We start from the raw sequence: 18,905 nt of genomic DNA, 5'->3' as shown, positions 1-18,905 counted from the left end.
ATATTTCCAATCAACTGACAACAGGGTTAACTAGCTACACAAAAGTTTTAATGGACATATTAAAAAATCAAAACACACAAAAGCTTGTAGATTGGTATTCTAAACTCACTGAAGCTAAAGCTGTGATACTCTCCTACACATTTTGTAAAATACTGCACTATATGCCTTAACAAATATGAAAAAATGTATTCAAACTTCTTGAACATAATATATTGAATACAGCAATTTTACAACGAAAATGTTTAATTCTTGGTTGTCAAATAAACATGATACATTTTTCTGGGGACAAGATATGTTATTCTCAACATTAACAGACTACAAAACCAAATATACTTTTGGCATATATGTGCACTACTTATCAACCAACTCAAACAAAATACAGATCACTGTTGTAAAGAAAACACTCAGTTGATTCACAGACAATATAAATAAAAAGATAGTTACAAACATGAAGCTAATTCAAAGTTTAAAATACAAAATAGTACAAAAACCACTTGGTAGTAAGAAACTTCCTACATTCTACATTGTGTTGTACTCCACTAGCCTACAGGTCACACTATGTATTAAGTTATATACAAACACAATAAAATAACTTCGCAACTATAAAGCATGTTGGATGAAGAACATTGTTAACTTCTTCACTGCTGTAGCAGTGTTTATTTACATGTATGGAGCTTCTGTTTTAATAATATAGTTAGAAAGTTGTGGTTTTTAATGACATAGTTTCACTGGAAGAGACTGTTTACAATCTCAGGGTAAAATCCATTGTTTTGTGATGTCACAACTGTTAAAATTTATGGGAGTGCTCATTACTAGTATATATTTAGGCCTACTCTTCCAAGTTACATAATCTATTTATCTTGATATATGTACTTGCAATGCACATATTAAAGGCATCCAGAATTCAAAACTTATTTTAGATAAACACTGGGGCTTTTACAATTCATTGCTTTGAAATTTCTTTTCAGATGATAAAGACTGAAATCTACTGTGTAAGTGAAAATACAGTTGATTTATTTTTTTAAGTTTACCATTGCTAAACAAAAGTGAAACAGTAAAGAGAATTCCAAGGGATTATCCCACTGTTTCTGTGAAAGAACACTATTCTGTGAAAATAAGTGATAGTCATATGATCTGCACAAAATATAAACACTAGAATACTTGCTGGTTCCCCTAGAATGTATCATATGCTCAGCCAAGGCAAAAACAGCTGCATGGGGATACAGGTAAAGAAGATTAGTGCATGTTGTAGATTCTATGGCACAAAGAACAAAAAACAGATACTATGGCAATGCAATGAAAGGGTTAAACTCATTCTGGTAAATAGTATTTTTACTGGTCCACAGATGCCCCATGTCAGGGACAACTACTTTGATCAACAAAGTATAAAATAATACAAATATTTAGAAAGAGTATTATTTAAAGAAAGTTTTCAAGAGCAGAGTAGATAATAGGAAACCATCACACTAAGACCAAGAGTGTTTAAATGCAAGTTACAACTGGCTTTACAAAACCCTACAGATATGGCAAAATTACACTGGATAACAACACATAACACCAAATTTCAGTTTGCAGAATAACTAGAGTTTCATCCACTTTATATTCTATATCTAACTTTAGGATCACTATTCTAGTTAACACATTAACAGACAAACTTATCTTAAACAGTCAACAAAATGCACATAATAAACAATAATGCAATGTTGGTTCAAAACACACATTCATACTGCACATATAGGGCTGCCTCTACTATATGGTAATTAAACCAGAGGCTTTCTACAGTTAACTGATACAAGCCTTATTTCCAACAATACAGAAACACTATACAAGCAGCACTATTTCCTGTAACATAATGAAATGATATTGACAAACATACTTTAAATACAAGACCTACCAATCTAATTATCCTTCCCTAATGAGCAAAGGAAAATCTTAACACACTGTGTTGTTTGTGCAGTGGGTTCCACACGTGATATGTTGGACATACCAAATTTAATAATGTTCTGCATCTTGTGCATAGTGCTAAACTTAGTGACAGTTCACTGTATAATAAGCTAAGCAGGAACCAAACAAAACATTACATGTTCTGTTATGGAAGTTTCTTAATATACAGTACTGTTAAAACAAAATGATAACAAACAGGTTTCAAAAAGACTTGATGAGCCCTTTATTCACAAGAAAAACACACGGCTTAAAATGGGACATTTAGCATCATAAACACAGATATTAAAAGAAATTGACTAGTTTAAAAGTGATTGAGATGAAACACATGTTGACTACACAAAACAGTATAACAACATTATAACGAATTACCATTAATAAGTTCTAAATTATATCAACCTTCATGAAATCTGATAACAGTATTACCTCACAGCATGTTAGAAAGAGCACAACATTCTCACGTAAAAAAAACAACAGAAAGCAATAATGATAGAAAAGTCAAATTCCTGAGAGCTCACTAAAACTCCACCAATATAAATAACCAGCCCTTTTTTTTTTGTTCACAATCTTCACTGTTAAAACAATTATTTGCTGCTGGGAAATAAAACTAGGAGCCTTTTAAGTTCTATAACAGTAATATAATATTTTACATCTTGTTATAAAGTGGCTGTTAGTTTTGTGTTGTATGATGATGACAATGTGGCTTAAAAACTCTTTAATAATATAGCAAAGAAACAACCTAACATTAAAATAGAAATATAATACATAAGCCTGGCTAAAACGATCAGAAACACATATCAGCATTCCTATTCAAGTCACAAAACAAGCCTGTGTTGCATATGATATTATTTAAAATATTTTTTTGCTTAATAAAACTGCTCTCCAAAAGATTAAAATACATCAACACAGTAAATAAGTTACAAAGCACATTTTCTTCCCTATCAATGATATTTAAATTACTTTATTATCGGCACTGGCTTGCATGAGTAAATGGAATTCTTCCAATCTGAATTTGAGGTGTTATTCTGATTAGGCTCAAGAAAGAACTACCAATCAATGGAATGTTTAAAATAAATTTTATATTCCTAACACAAATGCTTCTCTAATGCCTTAACTTCATATATCCTTTGCATGCACCTTTAAATGCATTGCACTCCAGTCTTCATAACAAAATGGTTATCTTGACAAATTGGTACAGTTATTGAGGAATAATCACAAAAGTAATACAAAAGACGCAATACCATTTACACCTATAAAAACCAGATTATGTATCAAACAACCCAGTTTTCTTAAAAGGTCATTTCTGCCATACTTCCTCCACTGAAGCACATTCACTTTCAAATTCTCATGATTATTATATTACAGCTAAAACAGTGCCTATATTTTTTCTAAAATATCAGAGAAAGTAAAGGGAAAACCTCGTATTATATATTTTTTTAACAAATAATATTAAAATGTGATCATTTTGTTACTGCTACTTTCAAATCACTAATGTAATATGCAATTTTAACCAAAATTGATACTAATAATATATGAACACATATACTCACACTGATTATCTAAAGAAGGTGTTACTAGATATCTGAGAAGTTAGCACAAATCTTCCTCTAATTATTGATGTTTCTCTTTCATAAATTTATTATCTCTCAAAAGGTTCTTTCCAGATAGATAATATTTTTAAAATAATTATTTCAGATATAATTATATATAAGTATGTATTTTGAGACACAGAAAGATAGATAAATGCATGCATGCACACACGCACACACACAATTAAAAACATATTTAAAACTCTGGTATGTTTTTTTTTGAGATTCAAATTACATTTTACATTTCAGTTTAAACAATAATGATAATCCTTCATTAAAATCAAATAGTTTAAAGTTAGAAGTATGCAAAACAAATGTAATAAGCAATGCAAGTTATACAAATTAACTATAATAGCATATCCACTCTGAATTTTTAAGAACATTTATGGAGTACAATAACAAGAAAGTAATGCAATATTACATATTATACACAGAAACAAAAAAGATCCAGATTTACAACTGATTACTGACATGAACTTCATTATGGTGCCATTCATGTAGCATGTTTAACTTTATACAACCTTTCTTTTATGTATATCAAAATTTATTTCAAAGACTGACTTGTTTTAGTTGAAAACCAAATTATTGTTTATTCAAAATTCCACACTCTATGGAAACACACAAAAAAGTTTAAAACTTTAGAACAAAACTAATGTAGTTTTGAAGAAAAAAATGTATTTTAAAATAATTTTTACATCAACACAAGTTTTGTTTATAATGAGTATGTTTGTCAAAAAAAAATAACCTATTTTTTACATAAAAATCTTCAGAAATAGGATTCACCATCTCAGCAATGAGAAATAAGAAGTCAAATTATACATTGACAATCTAAAACTTTAAAATGAGTATAACTTACAAAATATACCTAGTAAATAATCAAATGCATCAAAGATAACCAATATAAATATATATACTTGTTTTTATTTGCAGAAACTTCTGTTGAATAGCTTGATTCTTTGGTTTTTGGACTTGTGCATCTTTTCCATAAAGAACAATATCTCGTGAAATAAGCTTGTATTCAATTTGCTAACAAATCTTCAGAATATGGCTGGGTGTTAATAAGTTTACAAAGAAATATGTGGTCTCCAGTCTATGAGCTATTGGATTTTATACAAAAGCACCACAATAAAAATACAGATGAACTAAAAACATAATATTCAGGAAGAAACCTTGAAGAAGTTTAACATTATAGAAGGAAACTTGTTACTTTTCATGTATAATGCCTCAACAAGCCATCAAATATCAATATTATATAAAATGCAGTACCATTCGATTACTTTTTTCAATTCAAATAAATTACATGCCACAATGTTCCAGCAAAACTCTCCAATTCTGAAAATAATACACGTATGCATTGCCTTGCATGACTCATGGAAATAAGAACTTAAAATAAGATCATTATTCATCATGCAAGGCAGTTTACAATCTGTATGACTGATATCACTTATTACTTACAAAAAAGTATGTTTAAGAAGCAGTAATGGGCATGGTATTCCAACAAGTTTGGTTGAGTCACCTCTGGGTATGTTGTATCTATCTTCTGTTGAATTCTTGTCTAATGACTGAAATAATGGATAAAAATAATCCCACAGCTGTTAATACTGTTCTCTAACATAGTAAAGACTAGTAAAAAACAGGAGCAATTACAACTATTCTTTAACATATAAAATCCTAGCAGAAACAGAGAGCAATGAAAGTGTTGTATAACATATGAAGGGTTGTTCAAAATCCATGGTAATGACTTGTATATCCTGTAATCTTCCTACTGGTTACATCCTTGAGTGTGACTACACAAGTTAAAAGCCTTAAGACTTGTTGTAATCCAATTAAAATATGCATGAGTTCCAAGAGCAGACACCACCTAAAATTGATTTCTTCTGGGAGGATTTTCTGACACACAAATTTTCTACTGAATAATTGTGAAAACTTTCACAACACAAAATTTTAGCATTTCAAACGAAAAGATAAAAAAGGGATATCAATAGCAAAGAACATCAACAACAACACAACACTGGAAGCTATAAATTTAGTAAGGAGAAAACTGGCTACAAGATGACTGTCATTGGAGCTAGTGAAAAGTTTGGTGCAAGAAGTTACCCAAGAATACAGTGTCCATTGTAGCTAATGCAAAACTTATTTGAAGTTGCACGAGGTATTCTCAAAAATAGTACAAAGCGTGTAGCAAAACTGTTTTTTTTAAGAGGATTTATGCTGATTACAGGTTACACATAAAATGGAAAATAAAATCTCAGAAGAGTAAAAAAAAGATGCTAAGGTGAACTCATCATGTTAGTTCTGATGTGCCAAGTGCATTTTTGCAAAATTAAGGCAAACTTTTAGTACACATTAAAAGCAATCTATTGTATATTTACATACACACACACACACAACAAAATTTTAAAAACCTACTTTTTACTAGAGATTTTATGTGAATTTACTAAGTATTTACTGAACAAGTCTGAGTCAAAAGTGATTTTCATATGCTCATATAAAAATGCTTTTTTTTACACATTTTATGTTTCATCTGTATAACCAATAGCACACCTCCTCACACAATAATTTTATTTTGAAACTACACACTATTTCTTATTTTCTCTACCCTAACACTAACTGCAACAAATTTACTGATGTATGGAGAAATTAAAATATTTAAAAATATTAAAATTGAACAAATTTTTTTTCTAGAATGTCTGTAAATTGCAACAGAATTAGAATTACTTATTCTAACAGCTTCAAGTTTCTAAGATTTTGACACCTGGTTTCTTTAAGTGTTAGGTTTTTCGCTGTACTTTCAACAATAAGTATATAATACCTAGAAGAAGAGACAACAGTTTAGAATAAAAAAATTGTAAACATCATGTTATGACAAATTAATTATGTTGCATACATGGAACAAGGAATGATCAAGCCACAGTTTTTCATTTATTTTCTTTCATTTAGGTTTTGTTTATCTAACCTAATAAACTTTTATACTTTAGTTACTTTTATTCAAAAAATATATATCAATAAATGAAACACATATGTGAAAAATGAGAAATTTAGCACTTACTTTAGCCTTAAAGTGGTTTCATTCAGGGGCATGGTTTAATGAGCCTCGATGTTTCTCAGTATGTTAGTTGTCCAAAAAAACTAATTTGTTTAGCTTTTAAATATGCATTTTACAGCATAAAATATATAGAATCTCTCAAAGTTACTATCATTTACCTGGTTTTCTACTTAACTTATAAATAGCTTAAAAATTTTAATTACTGCTCTGAGCAATGTCTTTAGTCTAAATAGGTTAAGCTCTCCTTACCAACTATTGATATGACCTCTAAAACAAAACAGACAATAGTAATGTCAGAAAAAATCACAGACATTTCATAAAAGACAGAAGAGATAGATAAGGTGTGTCATATGAGCTGAACAATGGTATCTCAGTAAAGTAGAGGTTAAGATTTTATATTTTGGAGAGTTAATATCTTTAGTGTGTGTTCCTAATTAGTTGAAAATCAGAAGCCGTTGTAAGAGAACAAAAATCTGGCTCACATAGGTACAGATTTGGAACTTATTTTAACACCTTCTTCTGAAATTAAGATATGCAAAACAAAAATTTCAGTCATAAACTAGGAATAAATGCTATGTTTAACATAAGTTGATAACAAAGTAGTTTAATTAAATTCTGAACAATCCCAAGATACAACAAACTACAAAGCCTTACACTGCTGCATATCACATGTTCCTGACATCAGTGCAAAAAATAACCAACATTTGGAAAAAACTTATAACAAAACACAACATTCCAGTAAACACCAAATTTATTCTAAAACCAGGTACAAAACTAAAGTCCATATTATGTAAGAACTACACTGACAAACACAACATTAAAATAATTTATAAAATACAATGCAACAATTGCCACAACTTCTGTATTGGAGAAACAAGCAAAAAATGGAAACTAGGTTCATAGAACACAAAAACATGCCTTCATGCATATTTGAACACTGCAAATCAAATAAACACAACATAACCATAGAAAACTCCCAGATACCAAGTAGGGAAACAAATATAAACAAATGCAAATTCAAAAAAGCCCTACTTTTTTAACAACTAAAACCAAAATTAAACCAATATAATGGAACACCTTTATATCTATACTAATAATCTAACATCTAACTGCAATGCCCCCTATAATCCCATACCCATTTATACTCTTGTCTCTAACATGTGTCTGGCAACGTTCAGTTGCAAACTCTTTGTCAACCTGAAGATGACTTAGGAAGGTCAAAACATTGTTCTCTGTTTATCAATAAAAGTGTTAATACCCATACAAGCTGTTCTGAGATACATTTTTATTTCAAGTGGGTTTCTGATCATCAATAAGAACGTCTTTGGATGAGCTGAATGCCAATAAGATCTGGCTCTACAAAGACAGTGGCTTCCAGCCATACATTCAAGTTAGTATGCAAGTTCTTCTGTATAATGCATAAACTAATAGAAATTTATACTATACCATTTGTAAACACCTTCTGTGGATTTCTGTACATTTGGGTTATTAAAATAAACAAATAAAATATCAATAGCACATAAATAACAAGCTTTGGAAAATATAATATAAAGAAGGAAACAATAAATTTAGTGTAATGAAAAGACTACCTCAAAGACCAATAGTTTATAACCAGGGTCATCACAAAGTATACAATTGGTAGTTGGCTTAGAAACTCAATTTGTATCTTTACCACATACTCATGAGAACTCCTTTTTATACAAAACCAGTACATAACAACAACTAAAAACTGTTTTATGATAAACTATAACTTTAGTGATTAATTTGCACAAGTTTACAATAAATACAGTGTGATTTCAATTTTCATCTATTTTGTTAATTATCAATTTTTTACCTTTGTAGAATAAATTCTTCACTAAAAATATCTTCTTGTTTGTTGAAGTGTTATTCACTGTATTTATTTACACATTAATCTCGCATTTATTTAATGCTTTCTGTAATTTGTGTATTATAAACAATGAATATATTTTAGCATTACTTGACACACTAATTTCATCTTATTACTATCATTTTAATAGTAACAAAATACTATAATTAAAAATATATGATAGTTCTGTTGTAAAAATCATTATAAAAAGTTAGTACAGACAAATAATTTCAACATTTTTGGAGCTTAGTAACCTAAAATGCTCCAAAACTAAAATCATAAATGTAATTAAATTACTTCCTATTTTGCTAAATATTACACGACCATGTACTTTTCTGATGTTGTATGCAAGATAAATCACATATTTACAATTTTTATTGAGTAAATACAATGTCACAAGCAGGTTTGTTTCAATAAATATATGCTTCATTCTGCCAGTGTGTGAGCTAACAGCTGAATCTTACCTTCAATTATCTCTTGTTTCATTTTGTTAATATCCTTTCTAATTTCTGTCAGTATTTCCTGTTTCAGTTTGTCTACTTCCAATGAATCGATTCCATAAGCTCTACTCAAGTCTCCATCTCCGAGTGACTCTTGCAAACTTCTACTGTGTTACAGGTAATATAAAAGAACTGAGACAATGTATTACAAAATATAACATTAAATATATTTGTTTTATTTAATAAAGACAGTTAATTTATAAAGCAATCTTACATCATATACTAAATTCTTACAATTAGAGCATTTCACATCACCAATATTTATCAACCAACTTTACAATCTAGTTAGAATTATAAATCATTTTGTGAGTTATATTAGGGTGTTCAGAAATAAATGTCGGAATTCTCACGATGACATTTAGAAGCTGAATGTTGAGTTGGTTAATCCAATGTTTATTGCTTACAAGATGTCTTAACTGTCTGGTGTTCCAACTCTACTCAGAGTGAGTTTTGCAACCCTCAAGACAGCATGGGCAAGAAGAACTTTCATCTGATTTTCCTCTCCAACTTCAAACTTGGATGAAAAGCTACTGAAACCATATGGAACATCAACCAGGCGTTTGGCCACAGATCTGTTACTGAATGTACAGTTCAGCATTGGTTCCAAAGGTTTCAACATGAGATGATGAAAGTCTTGAAGACCATGAAGACGTAGAAGGAAGCCATCCTTTGATGAAACCACATTAAGGGAAGCAGTTGAGAGACAGACCCTCGCACGACAGTACGTAAGCTTGCAGTAAAGCTCGGCACAAGTAAATCAAGCATTGCCAACCACCTGAATGCAATTGGAAAAACGAAATAGTTGAATAAGTGGGTTTCACATGAGCTGACTGAAGATCAACAAAATTGGCATTATGAAACTTGTCAAGGATTACCCTCCAAGAATTTAACAAATTGGGAATCGAGGTTCTGCCTAATCCACCTATTTCCCAGACCTTTCCCCTACAGATTTTCATTTTTTCAAACAGTTTTACAACTTTTTGAACAATAAACACTTTCAAAACCAGGCAGCTGCAGAAGAAGCTTTCCGGGAGTTCACTGATCATAGAAACTCTGATTTCTATAGCAGAGGCATAAACAGCATCATTACACATTAGTAAAAGTGTGTTGAAGCAAATGGTGCTTACTTTGATTAAAGCATGTTTTACAACACTGGTTTAGACTTTTCCAAAATTTACAATAAAAAAAATGACATTTATTTTTGGACAACCTAATATCAGATTTTATACAAATATTGAACTTCACAGCAGTTATTATTATTCTACATGAAAAATGTTTAAAATAGTAGAATATACTGTACAATAGAAGCTTTGCTCAATTTTTGCAGAACCATTTTATCTTAATGTACTCAGGTACCTTTTTTTTTCCTAAAGTTACCAATGTATTCAGTTTCAATAGTTATTAAATACTACCAAGCACCATTTCTGTGACTATTGTATAGGGAAAATGTAGACCTCAATATTTAGGAACTTACCTACGGCCATGTATGGGAGACTCTGAACTGTTACCTAATCCAGGACTAACACCATTAAGAGAACTCTGTCGTTCCCAGGATCTTTTCCCTTCTGAACTTGGTGTAGTAGCTTCCCCATCCTGGTGAAAGTTAAACTGATAAAATTAGTGCATAGCTTTTCTTTTAAATAATAATTTGCCAAATTAGGAAAGGCATTTAGAGAACAACATAACTGCTATAATAGTTGTTGAATAATAAACTGAGTATTACCTATAATACTGAAATGAGAAGAAACCATAATGTACATGCGAACAGCTAAAAGGTGTAAATGGGCTTTGGTTAACACCTACTTAAATTAATTGTACAAAATACCACCACATACAATAAAAAAAAGCATGGATCTTAAGTCACCCACTGCCTTTTATTATAATGCTGAAAAATAATAAAACATGCACATAATGTGTTACAATAAACTGAAATTGTTTTTCAAACACTTTTTTTTAGCAGCTTGATGTATAATGCCTTCAAAGTATGTTAGGGTCAGAAGTCATGCCCAAGAGCTCTCTCAGTTTCTGGTTTCTTGTGTTAGTTAGTTTTTTGTTTTTGTTTTTAATTTCTTGCAAAGCTACTCAAGAGCTATCTGCACGAGTAGTTCCTAATTTAGTTGTATTAGACTAGAAGGAAGACAGCTAGTCATCACCACCCACCACCAGCTCTTGGGTTACTCTTTTACCAATGAATAGTGGGATTGAGCATCACATTATAACACCCACAAAGCTGAAAGGGCAAGCATGTTTGGTGCAACGGGGATTCGAACCTGCTACTCTCAGATTAAGAGTCAAGTGCCTTAACCACCTGGCCATGCCAAGTCTTCTTGTGTTAGATCTTTGTCTATTATCTTAACTGCTTCACTGCAGAGGATATCTCATCTTACCAGTTAGTAGGAGGTAAGGTTAAAACAGAGCCATAATACAGTTACATCATTGGAAATGTTTCTTCAATTCTTTGGCTTTTTATAATCTTATACATATTTATAGCAAACTCTCTTCTTGTTTAACAAACTGACAAAACTGAAAGAATTCCTCTTAAATTTAGAACAAGTAAGCACTTTCCAGAAATTAAAAGTTAAGAATACTTGAAAATACTGGTCAAAAATTGATGTATAAGCTAGTTTGTGATATATAAAAGCTAGGGTGAATCCATCAGAATGTAAAATCTTTCAGGTTTTTAGCTGGCTGGTCAACTTCTACATCACTGATGTTAGAGTAATCTCCTCAGTTTACTTCAACATGCATGTGTATGTTGATAAATGCCATTATTATACACTCATAAGTATAGAAGCTGTTCAAAAAAAAAAAAAGTACTCAGTTCTATCTGAAGACAGTATTAATGCACTGAATCAGTTCCAAAGTGCAAAACAATCACATGCAATTTTCCACTGTTCCATTTTTGAAGCCAGACTTCATGTTTTTTTACCTTGTACCATGTGAATCTGACAGACCGATTATCTTATAGTGGTTTCACTACAAGCTCTTTGACTTTCAAAAACATGATGTGTTGAATCTAAGAGGTGAAATAGTTCTTGTGATATGACATTAATACAAGATCCTGCAGCACAATACAGTTGAGAGAGTGAACAGAAGAGGACATAATTTCCCATTCTGACTTACTATCACTGATCCAAGCTTGTAAGTCATTGAACTTTTCAGTCATGTCTTACTGTGATTACAACAATCAGAATTTCCAATTCTTAAAAAATTTATAATACTGCATTGGAAAAATTTTCAGCTCCATAACTGTGCAATACTAAAAATGTTCAAAACTATTTCAGTCTGTCAAGCTGATGCATGAAAATATTACACTGTAAATGTTGCTGAACCATTTGTAAGACAACTGATGTTGATGTCCACAATAACTGAAACGTACTTCGCTTACCTCTGCAAAAATCATTAACAAGACAGTTTGTTTTAAAATCAAATGAGTTCAAAACAAATATTGTGATATCCTTTGCTTGTATTTTGAAATTTGCTTATACACTCAACAATGAAAGGTTCAAACTTTACAAGTAGTCCTAAAATATCCAGTTTCCATTGTAAAACCAGCCTAAAGTCTAATTTTGATCACAAAATACAAGATCTCTTTCTGAAGAAAAAAAAAACTGAATAGTCAGAGGAGCACTATGAATGTTTTCCTTCTATAGCCGTGATCGTTACAGGTAAAAACTGGTTTATCTTTAGCATTTTCTGTAAAACAGCTTCATAACAAAATGTATTCTCTGCTTGCAAAAGTTTTTTTTTTTTCTGATGAGTACTTGAATACGTTTTATCAAAGTATCACAATGATAACCAAACCTAATGACACAGCTATAGTTACATCAGTTAGACATGATTTGCAAGAAATAAATTATTTTATTACAAAAACTGTCATGCAATGTCATATTGTTTCTACAGGTGACTAAAAAAAGTTCTCTGTTCTTAAAACTTCAATTTTGATGTGATCTGATTCATGCTGGAGAAAACAAATTCCAAATTTAGGTGAACTGGGAACATATAATTATGTATTTTTGGGGGAATGACAAATTTAATTGCTGGTAAATAAAGGGCTATAAATGGAATGTTTTCTTATTTATTGTGAGATAATCAAGTATTTTTTATTAAAGTCTATTACACTTATCTTCAGGAAATCAAAAATGATAATCACATGGTTTGCCATTCTTGATAAAGTGCTAAACTGTGTAAGAATAAATGTAGAATTCTTCACTATACATAAAATCTCGATTAGCATTGCAGTTGGGACACACTGATGGCTAGAGAGGAATTTTAATAATTTAAAATCGTATGACTGTTATGACTTACAACAATTAAAATTAACAACAACGAAACCATTTAGAGTGAAAATTATAATTTTTCCCATATAAAAATGTATTTCTGATAAGTACCCAATATTAACTTTTCTTGTTTTGTGCTGCCCTCTATTTGTGAACTTTTTAACACACGCTACAGGTCTTGGCCCTCTCTCTGTTGGAATCCAAAGTTCTAACATGTCTCTTATGTAAATCACTACATGTCCCTTCTCCACCAATAGGAGAGCACTACTATTACACAACTCCCTCTATGCACCACCACCAAACTATCATTTTCAAGTTTGTCAGAAGATGCCAGCACTGGAATATACTGAGGAGGAAGGGTGGGAAGTGTGAGTTGAGAAAGTACCTAAAGGAAATACATTTCTGTTTAAGAAAATTATAATTATGACACAGTGGAGGAGATTCCATCATAATCTGGGGTGCTTTCTCTTTCCACAGAACAAAGAAGCTTCAAGTTATAAAGGGGTGTCAAACAGCAGCTGGCTTCATTGGCATGTTGAAGAGAGCATCCTTATTGAGTGAAGGCCCTCACTTGTATGGAAATGACTGGATCTTTCAGCAGGACAATGCTGCAATTCACAATACCCACAGTACAAAGGACTTTTTGATGGCAAATAACATGATTCTTTTGGACCATCCAGTGTGTTCCTCCAAACTAAACCACATTGAAAATGTTAGGGGGTGGATGGCAAGGGAAGTCTATGAAAATGAACGTCAATTCCAAACAGTGAAGCCATCTTCCCCACTTGGGATAACATTCCAGCCAGCCTTCTGCAAACACTTATATCAACCATGGCAAAGCAAATGTTTGAAGTTATTTGCACTGATGGCCATGCAACTCACTACTGAGACCTCTTGTTGGGCATTTCCTACCCTGTTTAAGACTTCTTTTGGATGGTCTGAAACTTTTGACCAGCTAGTATTTAGGCTAATGTCATAGTGTTCACATTTTCCCTATTAAATGCTAAAAAAGTTTTTTATTTTTATTTTCCCTTTTCTTATTTTCATCTTTCAAATCTCTACTCAAATAAGTGGTTGAGTCGAACAATGCAAAATGCATAATTTGTCTTTATGTTCTTTGGCCTTAAGATTTTGGCCAGCAGTGCAGGTAAATTGAACCTATAACTTGTGATTCAAAATGTAGTAGCCCACACAAAATTGCAAGAGCAAACTAAACTGAAAGTATCAAGAAATAGGCATATTAATGCCATTACCACATGCAGTGGCAAAAGCACAAACCTGAATGAAAGGAAATGGTGGAGAAAAAAAAAGAAAGAAAGAAAACAACAAAGGTTGAAGGCTTGTGGCATGTATTAAAAAAAGTATAAAAAATAGAAGGCAGCACAAAAAAATAAAGCTGATCTTGAGAGCATAAGGAGTATCATAAAAAAAATCTTCATATCCACCTTTATTTTTCATTACAGAAGTGTTATTAAATTTAAATTACCCAAAATAAAGGCTATTTTTCTATTACAGAATTCTTCTTGTTTTAGAGCTATATAGTTCAGACTCGTGGTAATGTTTGCACTTATTTTATTCTTCCACATAGAGTTTTATTTCAACAATTCACACCAATCACAATTTTTGCAAGTTTAATTTCTCCAAGTTTAAAGGTTAAAAAATGTTTTGCACAATTTATTTTTCAAGCAGTTCAGACTAAGCACAATTTTGTACTTACTTTTAACAAAAATAAATATATCCTTCAAATTCAAAGTTCGTTTTATACTTACTTGACTATTTGGGTTATTTTCTACTTGTGCTCTTCTGGAAAACAAAAAAATCAACATTCCTAGTAAGTGGCAATTCTTTAACACTTCTAAACACTCTAAACCAATAAATATCTTTCACTACTTTGAACCAGCTTTCAGTTGGATATGTCAAATTATTTCATGATCTATTAATTTAATTACTCTACTTGGATTAATACTGCAACATTATTTTCCCTGTCAATTCATGACTGTTGTTAACATTTAACTACTTCTAGTACCTTATCTGATTTTGTCCAGAAAATGTTAATACAAAATTAAAATATTTAATAATGTATTTATTACTCTGTTTATAAAAGCAAAATTATTTTCACTGTCAAATCACAACTGTTGGTAACAGTAAGATACTTCCAATAACATGTCTGAATGAGTTGTATTAAATTTACACTAAAATTTAAATGACCTAAAAATTAATGAGAATTGTATCACATTTAATTATCTGATACAAACTCACACATGTGTATGTATATATGAGCTGTTAGATTTTGAATGCAATTCAAATCTGGCTTATCTTGGTTTCATCTAACATCTGCTTAGACTGACAACTCATCTTAATGAGCTCTGTATTTAATTTCAGTGACAAAGAGAGAGAGAGAGAAACACCACAGCAGCAATAATATGTTCCTCAAAATTATTCTCAGGCTATTAGTTAACAGAGTGCTAATTCATCATTTCCATAAAAAAAAGTCCTATTCTTGATGAACAAAACCTAACATAATTTTTAATGACAGTCATACCATCCTCCACTGTTAGAAATTTACTAAATAACTAACCTTCTGGCTAGTGTTTTAGTCATTTCATCCATTAGTCCAGCTGGTGCAGGTCGATTTGGTTCATTTTCTGAAACCTATAACAGTAAATTACTCTTTATCAAAGTGATGTCAACATTTTTTTATGTTAATTGTGCTTCAGTTATTCTATTTTAATTCTATTTTTAAGTAGCAGCAATTAAGTCAAATATGTGAATATTACAAAAAATATAAATAACTATTGGTTAAAAAAAGTAATGTTATACTTACCTTATGCCTTCTGAAAATGTAAGTTTAACTTCTTTTGATAATTTTCATAAGCGAATATTGTGAAATCACTGTTGCATAACTTTTATACTTTACTTTACTTTAATATTCATGTACAATAACATACAAACTACATTAAAACTTTAAAACTCAGTGGCAAGCATTCACAACTTAAACCTACAAGCATTTTAAATAAAATTTCCTCATAAATCATTAGTAACCTCTTTTAAAACTATCAAGATCCACACAACCATTTACGCATATATCACTATAAAATATTTAACTCTACCTTTGGCTGCGTTGTTCTCAGCTTAGCTGTCTGAAGTGCAGCAGCTAATGAAACGGGGGCAGTATTAGAAGTTCCCTGTCGAGGAAGTGTCTGTGATCCTCCTGAAGGAAGTGGAGGTGGTGCTGGTGGAGCCACTTGTCCTAATGGAGGAGGTGGTGGGGGTGGAGGAACAACTGTTTGAGATGGCATGATAGGAGGGGGAGGACCTGGAGGTGGTGTTGGCATAGGAGCTGAGGGTGAACGATGATGGCCAGACCCACTCGGTGAAACATTTGCTGAACTGGCTGAATGACTGGTACTAGCATAGCCTCCAACTGTAATACAATTCAAGCCAGTTATATATTCCACCATTACTTTAGTATAAAATATACAGTCATGTGAAAAAATTAGGACACCCTATGAAAGCCTGTGTACATATGTAACAATTTCGAATAAATGGATATTTAATCTCAATTGTAACAATACTGAGAGATTAAACTAATATAACTAAACAATTAAAACTGAAGAAAAGACTTATTAAGATCTTCTGTAAAATGTAATTTGACAAAAATGCATATTCTAACTGAGGAAAAAGTTAGGACACCCCCACATTTATACCCACTTAAAATGGCTCAACTCACACACAGGTGTATCACACCAGGTACACGTGATTAGAAGATCGTTAGTCAGCATTGTGAATGAGACTTGCCCTATTTAAACCTCAGACATTTAGTTTGGTGTGCTCCTCACTGTTGAAGTGAGAGTGAGCACCATGGTGAGAGCAAAAGAGCTGTCTGAGGCCTTCAGAAAGAAAATTGTAACAGCTCATGAGTCTGGTAAGGGATTTAAAAAGATCCCAAAAGATTTTGAAATCAGCCATTCCATTGTCCAGAAAATAGTCAACAAGTGCATGACTTTCCAAACAACTGCCAACATGCCCAGGTCTGGTTGTCCAAGCAAGATCACCCCAAAAGCAGACAGCAAGATACTGAAAGAGGTCTCCAAAAACCCTAAAATGTCATCATGGGACCTACAGAAGGCACTAGCTACTGTTGATATGAAAGTGCATGCCTCTACAATCAGAAAGAGACTGTACAAGTGTAACTTGCATGGGAGGTGTGCAAAGAGGAAACCTTTGCTCTCTAAGAGAAACATCAAGGCCAGACTGAAGTTTGCTAGAGAGAATGTAGACAAAGACCAGGACTTCTGGAATAATGCTCTTTGGACAGATGAGTCCAAATTTGAATTATTTGGACACCAAAACAGAGGACATGTTTGGCATAAACCAAATACAGCATTCCAGGAAAAAAGAACCTCATACCAACTATGAAGCATGGAGGTGGAAGTGCCATGGTTTGGGGCTGGTTTGCTGCAGCAGGACTTGGACAGCTCACAATCATAGAATCCACCATGAATTCTACTGTGTATCAGAGGGTGCTTGAGGATCACGTGAGACCATCTGTATGAAAATTAAAGCTGAAGCAGAACTGGACCCTGCAACATGACAATGACCCAAAACATACAAGTAAATCCATCAAGGACTGGCTAAAAACTAAGAAATGGAGAGTCCTGGAATGGCTGAGTCAAAGCCCAGATCTTAATCTCATTGAGATGCTGTGGGGTGACTTGAAACAGGCTGTACATGCAAGAAACCCCTCAAATATCCTACAGCTGAAAGAATTCTGCATTGAGGAGTGAGGCAAACTTTCTTCAGACCGATGTCAGAGACTGGTAGATGGCTACAAGAAGCATCTCACTGCAGATATTTCAGCCAAAGGGGGTAACACTAGCTATTAGGGTGTCCTAACTTTTTCCTCAGGTCGAATATGCATTTTTGTTGAATTACATTTTACAGAAGATCTGGAAAAGTCTTTTCTTCAGTTGTAATTGTTTAGTTATATTACTTTAATCTCTCAGTATTGTTACAATTGAGATTAAATATCCATTTATCCAAAAATGTTACATATATACACAGGTTTTCATAGGGTGTCCTAATTTTTTCACATGACTGTAGGTTAGTTTAATATGACACACTAAGACACATAATGAAAACTACATATTTGTTAAAGCCGTACGTGTTGACAACATTTTCCCACTGTAATACGACACATTATTCAATACTAACATGGTTTCTATACCTCCCACCTCCAAACCAGCTCATTAATTTTGTTTTCTGCAAATAACTACCATTAATGAAAAGCAAACAAAAATCTCAACATGACTTTGTAATCAGAAGTTCAACTGCTATTTTCATGACATTATTAACAGTTGTTAATGTTTAAAAAGTGAAAACATTTATCACTTACCTGAACTTGTAGCATACTGGACAGTAGACTGTCTTCTTTCCCCTCCTATTTCATCTCTTGTCCTGCAATAGTGAAAGGTTTCAGACATGCAATATGTAAACACTGCACATAAATGCAAAATCATAAGTGAATGTGACACAACAACAAGACCATTGCAGAACAATATCACACCCAAAATTTGAGTGTTATGATTTTGCTTCATTACATATTACTAACTTTCCTTCACAGTTTGTGAGGTTTAATTTGGTTGCTTGTAAAATATATACCAATAATTTGTTGATTTATGA

The 18,905-nt window shown here is 32.0% G+C and overlaps 1 protein-coding gene across 6 annotated transcripts in view; it reads right to left on the bottom strand.

Annotated features, from left to right (window-relative positions):
* Window positions 1-225: 225 nt before the first annotated feature.
* LOC143227899 (uncharacterized) overlaps window positions 226-18,905 on the bottom strand; it is a 33,069-nt gene continuing 14,389 nt past the window's right edge. For 3 of the 6 annotated variants that reach the window (XM_076459281.1, XM_076459260.1, XM_076459288.1), the window contains 7 exons: window positions 18,619-18,680; window positions 16,334-16,647; window positions 15,802-15,875; window positions 14,993-15,026; window positions 10,418-10,551; window positions 8,908-9,050; window positions 226-5,092 (listed from right to left, as the gene is read on the bottom strand). In XM_076459281.1, the coding sequence (XP_076315396.1) occupies window positions 5,064-5,092; window positions 8,908-9,050; window positions 10,418-10,551; window positions 14,993-15,026; window positions 15,802-15,875; window positions 16,334-16,647; window positions 18,619-18,680 (790 nt within the window). In that variant the 3' untranslated portion in view covers window positions 226-5,063. The remainder of the gene's footprint in view (window positions 5,093-8,907; window positions 9,051-10,417; window positions 10,552-14,992; window positions 15,027-15,801; window positions 15,876-16,333; window positions 16,648-18,618; window positions 18,681-18,905) is intronic. The other 3 variants (XM_076459264.1, XM_076459270.1, XM_076459274.1) reach the window with 3 other exon arrangements.

The sequence above is a fragment of the Tachypleus tridentatus genome, chromosome 1, assembly GCF_004210375.1.
Source record: "Tachypleus tridentatus isolate NWPU-2018 chromosome 1, ASM421037v1, whole genome shotgun sequence".
NCBI lineage: Eukaryota > Metazoa > Arthropoda > Merostomata > Xiphosura > Limulidae > Tachypleus > Tachypleus tridentatus.
Note: the sequence above shows the minus strand (reverse complement) of the source record. Positions and strands in the feature narration are given on the sequence as shown.